This window comes from Schistocerca cancellata, chromosome 4, assembly GCF_023864275.1.
Source record: "Schistocerca cancellata isolate TAMUIC-IGC-003103 chromosome 4, iqSchCanc2.1, whole genome shotgun sequence".
NCBI lineage: Eukaryota > Metazoa > Arthropoda > Insecta > Orthoptera > Acrididae > Schistocerca > Schistocerca cancellata.
In genome coordinates, this window is record NC_064629.1 from 628,283,330 (window position 1) to 628,295,809 (window position 12,480).

Sequence of the window (12,480 nt, forward strand, 5' to 3'; positions counted from 1 at the left end):
TATCTCCAGGGTTCTTCCATGTATACAACCTTCTGTCATGATTCTTAAACCAAGTGTTAGCTATGATGAATATGAATACAACTTATATGGCCAGAAATAGTTTTCTTTTGTTTCAATGCAACTCGCAGACACTAAAGTTTTTCGCGTATTCTTCCAGGTACTCGATGACAAGGGAAATGGCACTGCAGATTATTGTGGATACAATAATGGATAATTCGATTATTGTGAGCACAACAGGAATGCTTTCCAGAGAACTCTTCGAATATCGAGTTTCGAGAGAACACGGACACGAAAAGGATTTTTTGACAGTGGGATCCATGGGCCATGCCTCTACAATCGCCCTAGGAATCGCGTTGCAGAAGCCAAGTAGACAGGTAATGCTTTCATTATTGCTTTTAATTTTAATTTAAACACTTCATTTGTTGAAAATTTCGATTTAATTCTTCTTTGGGTCATCCTGCAGGCCTAAGTACAATTTAGAAGCTATGAAAAAATAAAAGATTGTAACGATGATTTCTAAAATCTTTTTGTTTGATATATTTCCTTAGTAGGTCAGAAAATATTTTTTACTATTACGTCGTTGATTTTTTAACAGCAGATCTTAGGTTAATTTCTAGATAGAGAACTATTTACTAGTGTGTAAATGTTAACTCCATTCACGACTATGATGAGTGAAATACACTCCTGGAAATGGAAAAAAGAACACATTGACCCCGGTGTGTCAGACCCACCATACTTGCTCCGGACACTGCGAGAGGGCTGTACAAGCAATGATCACACGCACGGCACAGCGGACACACCAGGAACCGCGGTGTTGGCCGTCGAATGGCGCTAGCTGCGCAGCATTTGTGCACCGCCGCCGTCAGTGTCAGCCAGTTTGCCGTGGCATACGGAGCTCCATCGCAGTCTTTAACACTGGTAGCATGCCGCGACAGCGTGGACGTGAACCGTATGTGCAGTTGACGGACTTTGAGCGAGGGCGTATAGTGGGCATGCGGGAGGCCGGGTGGACGTACCGCCGAATTGCTCAACACGTGGGGCGTGAGGTCTCCACAGTACATCGATGTTGTCGCCAGTGGTCGGCGGAAGGTGCACGTGCCCGTCGACCTGGGACCGGACCGCAGCGACGCACGGATGCACGCCAAGACTGTAGGATCCTACGCAGTGCCGTAGGGGACCGCACCGCCACTTCCCAGCAAATTAGGGACACTGTTGCTCCTGGGGTATCGGCGAGGACCATTCGCAACCGTTTCCATGAAGCTGGGCTACGGTCCCGCACACCTTTAGGCCGTCTTCCGCTCACGCCCCAACATCGTGCAGCCCGCCTCCAGTGGTGTCGCGACAGGCGTGAATGGAGGGACGAATGGAGACGTGTCGTCTTCAGCGATGAGAGTCGCTTCTGCCTTGGTGCCAATGATGGTCGTATGCGTGTTTGGCGCCGTGCAGGTGAGCGCCACAATCAGGACTGCATACGACCGAGGCACACAGGGCCAACACCCGGCATCATGGTGTGGGGAGCGATCTCCTACACTGGCCGTACACCACTGGTGATCGTCGAGGGGACACTGAATAGTGCACGGTACATCCAAACCGTCATCGAACCCATCGTTCTACCATTCCTAGACCGGCAAGGGAACTTGCTGTTCCAACAGGACAATGCACGTCCGCATGTATCCCGTGCCACCCAACGTGCTCTAGAAGGTGTAAGTCAGCTACCCTGGCCAGCAAGATCTCCGGATCTGTCCCCCATTGAGCATGTTTGGGACTGGATGAAGCGTCGTCTCACGCGGTCTGCACGTCCAGCACGAACGCTGGTCCAACTGAGGCGCCAGGTGGAAATGGCATGGCAAGCCGTTCCACAGGACTACATCCAGCATCTCTACGATCGTCTCCATGGGAGAATAGCAGCCTGCATTGCTGCGAAAGGTGGATATACACTGTACTAGTGCCGACATTGTGCATGCTCTGTTGCCTGTGTCTATGTGCCTGTGGTTCTGTCAGTGTGATCATGTGATGTATCTGACCCCAGGAATGTGTCAATAAAGTTTCCCCTTCCTGGGACAATGAATTCACGGTGTTCTTATTTCAATTTCCAGGAGTGTATGATTCAGTCGTGTTCGCTTTGACGTGCTTACTCAGATATTGTTGAAAGGGACTATGTTCTTCGAGAATTTAATAGATTTCATAATTCATCGGATCCAGAGGCCTTATATGCCAAACTGTAATTATTAACGATTATTTGTATGGTAGTAATTTAGATCTGCTGATGTAATTGAGCGGAACCAATCACGAGAGGTTTCGCTTCAGTGTGCAGTAATCAGCTGTCTTCTGAAGTGGTTAGTTTAAACTTGATGTACCTCTTCCTCAGTAGCTTAATTTTGCTGATAAAATTTTTCATCTGTTATGTGAATAGATCGTATTGAGTAAGAATTTATAATACTTCATTTGGTCTGGTTAAATGATTGATCACTTCGTGAAATATTTGAAAACGGGTTCTTCTGACAGAGAAGTCAGCACATTCACTCACAAAGAAGTGTTACAGAGGGCGATAAACCAATATCCGCCACCCATTCCGCCACAGTGCAGTTCGCCGAAGGCAGAACTCTAGACTGTATGGATCGTAAGCTACGAAGAACCATATAAGAGCACCAAGTCCGTCACCTACACCATCAGTAAATAAAATCCAGTATGAATCCAGAATCAAATTCCACGTCCAACCACCGTATGGTGCACAATTTGTGAGTGATGAATACGCAGCACAGATAAAAACAATAGTAAAGTGTGTTAGCTGTGGGCCGCGTTACGCCACTGTCGTGAGATCTGCGATACGCGCAGCCTCAATACCAGGCGGATATCTCTTGCCTCCGCGAGAAACTTGTTGCTCATACTCCCCGTCTAGGACACTATTTCCAGTTTTACATCCTCACGTGGCCAGGATATTAAACAGGGTGCTGCATATAATGAGACGTCAAATGCAATGGACCAGATCGACATCTTCTTTACGAAGGCCGCTTCGCATGCACACTGTACACCTTCTAACAGAAATTTTATTTATTGTGCTCGATATAATGATGTCTCGCTGCAGGACAATCACTTCAGGTATTTTTAATAGACAATGAATACATAGCATATGAGAATGGATCTGCCATTGAACTAAGTAATGTCCATTCAGTAAGACAGTATGATCATCAGGTTTTAGCTCGTCGCTCCTATTATCTACAAAATAAAGCGGGCGGATGCATCCTTCGTGCTCATTACGGATAAACCACGACACAGTACCGATACATCCAAGCTAAAGTTGCAATATCAGTTATCAGTATTTATAAGCAACTAGAGTACGTCTACTGTTCAACGTAGAACAGAGTGCTAAAGTATTTCTTCTCATAGAAAGGGATGTTAGAACTTGACGTAAAGATTACTAAAAAGGAATCAAAAATTTGGAGCGGTAAAGGATGGAGAATCAAATCTACTGTGGTTCAAAAAATGGTTCAAATGGCTCTGAGCACTATGGGACTTAACATCTGAGGTCATCAGTCCGCTAGAACTTAGAACTACTTAAACCTAACTAACCTAAAGACATCACACACATCCATGCCAGAGGCAGGATTCGAACCTGCGACCGTAGCGGTCGCGCGGTTCCAGACTGAAGCGCCTAGAACCGCTCGGCCACTCAGGCCAGCCTCTACTGTGGTCTTGTTCAAAAAGCCACCCCATCATTCGCCACTAGTGATTTACGGAAACCACGGGAAATATAAATGACGATGGTCCCAGGGGATATGAACTCCTCTCCTCCCGAATATGAGTTCAGTGTCTCATTCATGGCCAAAATTCATTCGCTCGACTCTTTGTTTGCGACAAAGTTACAGATGGTTAATATGGATTCCGAAGGCACCGATGGTGTAAAACTCAGGCTGCTCTATTCGCTTACGAGATCCAGCAGGCTGTAGATAGCGAAGCCGAGTATGACGCTGTGTATACTTCCGGAAAGCCTTCGATACATTTCCGTATTGTAGCCCAGTGAACAAAATAAGTTCCTACGGAATATCGGAACAGGTATGAGAATGGACTGAATGTTTCCTCACTAAGAGAACCCATTACGTCGTTCTTAAAGGGGATACGCGGTGAAAGTATCGTTCAGTGTACATCATGGGAGTGTGATAGCATCGTTACTGCAAACGGCCTAATAGATAACATTAATAGCTCTCTAAGACTGTTTGCAGACAATGCAGTGGTATGTATATTGGGAGGTCATATTTGTAGGAAGTTTTGATAATATGTAGGACACTTGAAGAAGGTCAGTGCCTAGTGCGAAGTTTGGCAGTGGATCCTCAACATAAATAAGTGTGCTGTTATGCATATTCGAGGCGTGTTTTTTAAGTAAGTACCGTTTTGAAATTAAGAAAAGACGTGCTAAGATATCTCAATAATTTTATTTTTACATTAAAACGTGTACCTTAATCTACGCACTGACGCCGTTACAATCTGATTCTTCCTTGTTTACGTTGTGTTCTGAGTGTTTAAGATGCCTCCGATAATCGTGAGTCCCGCCGACTGTGAAGTACGGGCTGTTATAAGATTTCTTAGTGTTAAAGGCCTAAAAGCGATTGATATTCATCGTGAGATCTGTGCAGTTTACGGAGAAAACATTATGAGTGATGGAATGGTAAGAAAGTGGGTGAGAGCATTTAAAGATGGCCGCACAAATGTGCATGATGAACAACGGAGTGGGCGTCCTTCGGTCGTTATTGAAAGTTTGGTGCAGGAAGTGAACAATAAGGTGAGAGAAAACAGACGCTTTACGGTATCCTCCTTGCGGGATGACTTTCCTAATGTTTCTCGTGCGCACGTTGGGTACCGAAAATGTTGACGTATGTGCACAAAACCAGACGTTTAGACAGTGCATTGACTTTCCTTGAGCGGTACCACAACGGCGGTGATGATTTCTTAAGCCAAATTGTTAACGGGCGATGAAACATGGGTGGCCTACGTCACACCAGAATCAAAGCAACAGTCCGTGGAAGTTGAGCAAGGGCATCGTTTTGCCGCAAGACAATGCCCGTTCGCATGTGGTGAATCAGACCAAAGATCTCGTCACATCTTTACGATGGGAAACTCTAGATCATTCTCTGTACAGCCCCGATCTTGCGCCCAGTGACCACCATCTGTTCCTGCACTTGAAGAAACACCTGGGCGGTCAGCGTCTTCAAGACGATGACTAAGTCAAAACAGTGGTGATGCAGTGGTTAACAAGTCAGGCGGCAGACTTCTGTGAGGAGGGTATTCAAAAACTGGTACAACGTTATGACAAGTGCCTCAATATTGACGGAAATTATGTAGAAAAGTTGATTAAGGTACAGGCTTTCATGTAAAAATAAAATTATTGAGATATCTTAACATGTCTTTTTTGATTTCAAAACGCCTCGTAAGTAGACGAAAGGGTTCGCTATCGCTCGCCTACACGATCGTACATCAATCACTGGAATTAATCACAACTGTCAAACATCTAGAATTATCTGTTTCAAGTGATTTACGTGGAACAGCCACATAAATCTAGCAGTGGAGAAGGGAGATGTCAGACAGACGTATCGCAAGAATCTGAAGAAAGCGTAATTCAGTAACGAAGATGATAACTGGGAAACCCTCTTTGGAACAGTTCTTGTGTATAGTAAGTATGTCTGAGTCCTTTTCCAACGGGAGACATAGAGAAAATTAAAATAGTAGATGTGTGATTCGTTACGGGGTTGTTTAGTGAGAATGACAGTATCACAGAAATGCTTAACCACCTCCAATGGTATACGCTAAAAAGAAAAAAAGAAAAAAAAGGCAGTTTTACACGCAGAGCCATACTCTAAATGTTCTGAGTCCACACTGATAATTAAAAAATATATATTACTGCCTACAGCTTATACCTCAGGTAAGGATCAAGAGGTCAAAATTAGAGAAATTCTGGCGAAAACAGATGGCAACGACCATACTCCCCCTGTAACATTCGCGCATGAGACAGGATGAATGGAAATGATTCTTGTACATCATTTATCCCTCCGCTACGCATCCTGTGATAACTTGAAGAGTGCAAGTTTAGATCGTCAAACGGTGAAGGATTTTTTTTTTCTGTTTGACCTGCAAATAGTTCAGACATGCTGTCGCTGGGTATCCTGAAATGCGAGTTGTAGACATCATTAGCCTAATGAGTGTCAGATACATCAACTTATCCATTCCAATGATCAGTTTATTTTGCCTTTTAAGTATTAAGGAACATTTTTTGAGTATGACGCCTACTCTTGGTAACTTGTGATCATCTCGTCCCTCCCAAATGAGGTTCAGTCCAACTGTACCTCGAGACGCTGACTGTGAGTAATGATATCATTGTATTTGTGTAGTTGTTTTAGTCTGCGTGTACACAGGACCCCCCAGCACTGTTAGTTCCAGCACGCCACTGCTTCAAGCAATGCTCGAGAGGCCTGAGTGCTGTCTGATCCCTGCATTAATGTGCCAGGACCATCATCGATTTCTGTATAGGCTGGGAGGTTATTAATACCTAATATAAACAGTAGAAGTCCCCGGAGTACCTCCTTGTGACCTTATTGTCGTAACAACAGGTAAGCCGCGCGGTCTAGGGGGTCTTGTCACGGTCCGCGCGGCTCCTCCCGTCGGAGGTTCGAGTCCTCCCTCGGGCATGGGTGTGTGTGTTATCCTTAGCGTAAGTTAGATTAAGTAGTGCGTAAGCTCACGGACCGGTGACCTCCGCAGTTTGGTCCCATAAGACCTTACCACAAATTTCCAATTTCCAACAACAGGTAATGCAAACAGTTTTCCCTAAATGCTCTATATTGAGATTTGGGGTCTTGAAATATACAATGCACTTGGGAATCCAACACTGTTTAGTTTGCGAATAAGGATGCCGTGCCAAATATAATAAATACTTTCTTACTAACCAAGATTATAAACCATTTGAATTTGAACACATTGGTCTTAATCTACACAAAGTGATTACTGTCTCGTTAGATGGAGTTTCCTGAATACGATTTGTTGCAAACTGCTTTTGTCAAAAATCACCGTTTCTATTTGGAACAGGAGCTTTGCTGTAGGCAATTTGTGTAAAACGCCATGTGATTTTATGTTAGGATTCGTCTAATATTTTCGCAGGTTTCTGAGGTAAAATGCCTGGGACCTTCTAGTTAATTGTAATGTGTAAGTACTTAGTCAAATGAGTCTTCCAGCACGAATGGTTCTGAAAGTGCAGTGACCATTAGTTTTGCCATCTCAGTATATAGACATCGTAAAAATGCAGTCACTTTGGATTCTGCTTTAAAAAAGTAAAGTCGTGTAGCGTTGCTGGCTGGGAGACCTTGAAGGGCAGGCTCAGCCTCCTAATTGGAAGGGTTTTTCCGTCATTCACTCACAATGGGACCTTTCCTACACGAATGGTGAGAGTTGTGTGTTTAAGTGTATCTGATAAATGTTGGTGTGTTTAGTCTGGTGTCGTGTTTGTGTCGGATGACGGTGAGAGAAGGGAAAGAGTGAAATCATATACCGGCACATAGCCTACTCCTCACGAATAGCACCAAGAGACCCCGAGCTTAATATCCCCATTCGACAGACGGACCACTATCAACGGTGTCATATGCCCTCACTTCAAGAGACACTACGGAGAGGTTTGGAATTTGATCTACGGCGCTGGCGCAAAGCCTGGTGAGCAAGAACCTTGCACCACCACCCTTCTTCCCCTTTGCCATAAAGGCAAAGGGAAAGCAGCCAACAAGAACGTGGCGTACCCAGGATGTTATCCATCCAAGTTCTGGCCGTGCCCGACGTTGCGTAACTTCGGTGATCTGACGAGAACCCGCGTATTCAACGAGGCAAACCATTGTCTTATTTTCTGGAGAACCGACAAGATGATATATACAAGCCACAGCGGGAGGTACACAGTTCTGTGAGTTTTGTTAATCCTATGTGTTTGTATCTTTCCCCACATTACTCTCTATAGTAAGTGACTTTCTGATTGTGTAGTGGGTATGTAATGGGCTGCCAGCTGCTTTAGAGGCCCATCGTCTTGAATAGTATCCTTTAGAGTTTATGGTGTTTACAACTCAAACAAAATGTTCAAATGTGTGTGAAATCTTATGGGACTTAACTGCTAAGGACATAAGTCACTAAGCTTACACACTACTTAACCTAAATTATCCTAAGGACAAACACACACACCCAGGCCCGAGGGAGGACTCGAACCTCCGCCGGGACCAGACGTACAGTACAACTCAAACGGCATCGACTATAGCGTCTTGGTAGACATCTGTATGCCATGCATTTCGTCGTTTCATCAGTTCCTAGTATTTGGCGTGTCTGTTCGTCTACAAGAGTCTGACTTGAAATAGTTTTCAACTGATACTGGTAGTCATTGTGAGACTCTTTTAAGAGGCTAACCTATCCATAGTAGTATGTAGTTCTTCTGCATTTGCATGACTATTCTGCAGTTCACACTTAACGTGCCTAGCAGAGGATTTTCTGAATCACCTTCAAGCTATTTCTCTACCCTTCCACTCTTTAACAGCGCCTGGGGAAAATGAACAGCCGCGCGGGATTAGCCGAGCGGTCATGGTACACAGCCAAACACCTTGGACTTATATTCTAACTAATTTTTGGAGGGCCGATGTGCCCCATAAAAAAAAAGCCGGCACGGTAGCTCAGCGTGCTTGGTCAGAGGGTTAGCTACCCTCTGTAATAAAAAACTGAGTGAACAGATCAACAAAGAACCTGAACGGCTGTTATCGGACGTCCGCTACGAACAAATTCATCGACCAATATAGTACAAAAATGAGAAAGAAAAAAAAAATCGGTCTAAGGCGCTACAGTCATGGACTGTGCGGCTGATCCCGGCGAAGGTTCGAGTCCTCCCTCGGGCATGGGTGTGTGTGTTTGTCCTTAGGATAATTTAGGTTAAGTAGTGTGTAAGCTTAGGGACTGATGACCTTAGCAGTTAAGTCCCACAAGATTTCACACACATTTGAACAATTTTTTTTTTAAATGAACACGTAAACCTTTCTGTACGAGCTCTAATTTCATTTCTTTTATTATGATGACCATTTCTCCCTATCTAGCTGGAAGGCAATAAACTATTTTTACATTCAACTCGCTTATCATGTCCATGACGTTCACTTCCCTGTTACGTGATAAAAAAAAAAGAAACAAGCTGCCCTTCTTTGGACTTCTTTTTATATCCATAGTCAATCCTGTCTGGTAAGGATCCCATACCGCACAACAATACTCTAGCAGAGGACGGACAAGTGCAGTGTTAGTAGTCTCTTTAGTAGGCCTGCTGCATCTTCTAAGTGTTCTCCTAATAAAACGCAGTCTTTGGTTTGCCTTCCCCGCAACATTATCTGTGGGATCGTTCCAATTTAAGTTTCTCGTAATTGTAATGCCTAGGTAATTAGTTACATTGACAGCCTTAGATTTACGTGATTTATGGTGTAACCGACATTTAACGGATTTTTCTCGTTCTCATGGTGATGACTTTCCCGTATTCACAGACAGTTACCACTTTTCGTACCGCACAGATATTGTCTCTAAGTCATTTTGAAATTGGTTTTGATCTTCTGATGAGTTTACTAGACGGTAAATGACAGCATCTTGTGTAAAAAATCTAATAGGGCTGCTCTGATTGTCTCCTAAATCGGACATATAGGGAAACGCCAGATATCACTTCCGCTTTGCGCGAAGATTTTCCGTCGACTGATATGTACTGTGACCTTTCTGTAAGGAAACCACGTATCCAGTCACACAACTGAAGCGATACTCCATAGGCACGCAATTTGATTAAAAGTCTCTTGCGAAGTACGGTGTCAAAAACCTTCCGAAAATGTAGAAACATGGAATCAATTGGAGATCCCCTGTTAATAGCACTCATTACTTCGTGAGAATGAAGAGCTAGCTGTCTTTTACAAGACAGATATTTTCTGAATCCGTACTGACTTACCTCCGAGGTAATTCATAATGTTCTAACATAGTATATGTTCCAAAATCCTACTGCAAATCGACGTCAGTGATATGTGTCTGTAATTCAACGGATTACTCCTATTTCCTTTCTTGAGTATTGGTGTGAGTTATGCCGCTTTCCAGTTTTTTGGTATACATCTTTCGACGTGTGAGCGATTGTAGATGACTGCTAAGTATGGGGCTGTTGAGCCCGCCCGGCTAGCCGCTCGGTCTATCACGCTGCTTCCTGAGCGGGAAGGCATGCTGGTCCCCGGCACGAATCCGCCCGGTGGAATTAGTGTCGAGGTCCGATGTGCCGGCCAGTCTGTGGATGGTTTTTAAGGCGGTTTTCCATCTGCCTCGGCGAATGCGGGCTGATTCCCCTTATTCTGCCTCAGTTACACTATGTCGGCGATTGCTATGCAAACACTGTCTCCACGTACGCCTACACCATAATTACTCAATCACGGAAACATTTGGGTTACACTCGTCTGGTATGAGAGGTCAAGCAAATTTTTGTCTGCTTTTTTTTTTAAATAGATTTATTTTGCATTTGCTTTTGGTGGATTTCGATGATGCGGTGGTCAGTCTCGTTACAGCGAACATTCCGCCACTTATCACCGCATCCCTCATAATGCTCCGTACCTGCTCAGGATTATTTGTTGCTAAGAGGTCAAGCATGTTTTTGCAACCATTTACACTTCGAGTGGGATTCTGAACTAACTGCTAAAAAATAAATTTCGGGGAAAGCATTTTAGTACAGTTTCTGACCATGTTTTATATCTACCAGCTGCTTTGAACATGTATTTTCACTAACAATCGAGGGTAGATTGAAGCCACCCCCAACTGCAATTGTATGGGGGGGGGGGTACCAATTTATATTATACTCAAGTTTTTTTTAACTGTTCAGCAACTGAATTATCTGGGTCGGGGTGTCGGTAAAAGGAATCAATTATTAATATATTCCGGTTGACAAGTATAACTCTAACCATACTTTGCTACTTCTAACCACAACAAACCCGGCGCCACCAACAGTATTTAAACTATCTTTTCTGACCCCAGTTAGATCTTTTGTTAACATTTCGGCTGAATTTATCTCCAGCTTTAGCCAGCTTTCGATACCCGTAACCATTTGAGCTTCAGTGCTTTCTATTAGCGCTTGGAGCTGTGGTTCTTTCCCGACACGGCTACGACAATTTACAGTTGAACCACTGATGGTTGCTACGTCTACCCTCTTCCTCTGCTTGTCCTGTACCCTTTGAAACTGAGGCCCTTTCTAGTCTTTCCCGACAACCTCTAACCTTTTTAAAAGAAAAAAAACGCCCACTCCACACTACTCGTGTAGATACTACATGTGTGTAGTAGACTCCTGACAGACTAAGCTGAACCCGAAACCCCGCCACGCTATGGCATAAGTCGAAAATTCTGCAATCTACACGGTCGCAGAATCGTCTAAGCCTCTAATTCAGAGTCTTTGACTCGACTCTGAACCAAAGGTCCGCAATTGGTCGTGTCGACGATACTACAGATGGTGAGCTCTGCCTTCATCTCACAAGCAAGACTTGCACTCTTTACCACTTCAGATAGCCGCCTGAAAATAGACAGAATCTCTTACGATCAAAAGCGACACACATCATTAGTATCGACATGAGCCAACACCTGCAGTTGGCTGCACTCTGTGCTCTTCGTGGCACCTGCAAGCACTCGTTCCACATCTGAATGGACACCTCCCAGGATCCACACAGAGTGCTCACTGGATTTCTTCCCCTCCTTAGCAGCCGTATATCTAAGAGGACACATTATTCGTCTGACATTGGAGCTCTCAGTAACTAGTAATGCCACCCTCTGTGGCTGCCCAGATCCTGCGGGCCAGAGACTTCCTCTGGAACGGGTACTCAACTGCATCTGGCTCAGGGTCTTTCTTTACAGGTGTACTGCTGATAATGTTACACATTTTGTTTACAGGTTTACTGTAGACAGTGTTACGTATTTTGTGTTTTAACTGAGGTATTTTTCCAAAATGGTTCAAATGACTCTAAGCACTATGAGACTTAGCATCTGAGGTCATCGGTCCCCTAGACTTAGAACTACTTAAACCTAACTAACCTAAGGACATCACACACATCCATGTCTGAGGCAGGATTCGAACCTGCGACTGTAGCAGCCACGTGGTTCCAGACTGAAGTGCCTAGAACCACTCAGCCACAGCGGCCAGCAGGTATTTTTCGCTCATGTTTCAAGTGATGTTCTTGAACGTGTTTTCAGACAGAAGTATTCTGTGATTTTTATGATGTATTGATCTACCACATGTCAGACGGTATGGTCTTCCTGTAAAAGCTTCTTCCTGGTGTTAACTGGTACAGCTGTCTCAACAGTCAAGATTTTGATAGGAATTAATCACGACAGAGTTGAAGAGAAATTTTCTTCTGCAAGATAAAGTAGTACAAGCGATACTAGAGTGACTGACAGGGACAGGAGGTCCTTAAAGAGGGGTATCATTTCAGA

General features: G+C 44.2%; 1 protein-coding gene across 1 annotated transcript in view; it reads left to right on the forward strand.

Moving 5' to 3' along the window:
- The window catches only part of LOC126183190 (phosphonopyruvate decarboxylase-like), a 109,424-nt gene that overhangs the window by 57,805 nt on the left and 39,139 nt on the right, over nt 1-12,480 (forward strand). Inside the window, exon 7 of the mRNA XM_049924933.1 lies at nt 158-374. Coding sequence (XP_049780890.1) covers nt 158-374 — 217 coding nt within the window. The remainder of the gene's footprint in view (nt 1-157; nt 375-12,480) is intronic.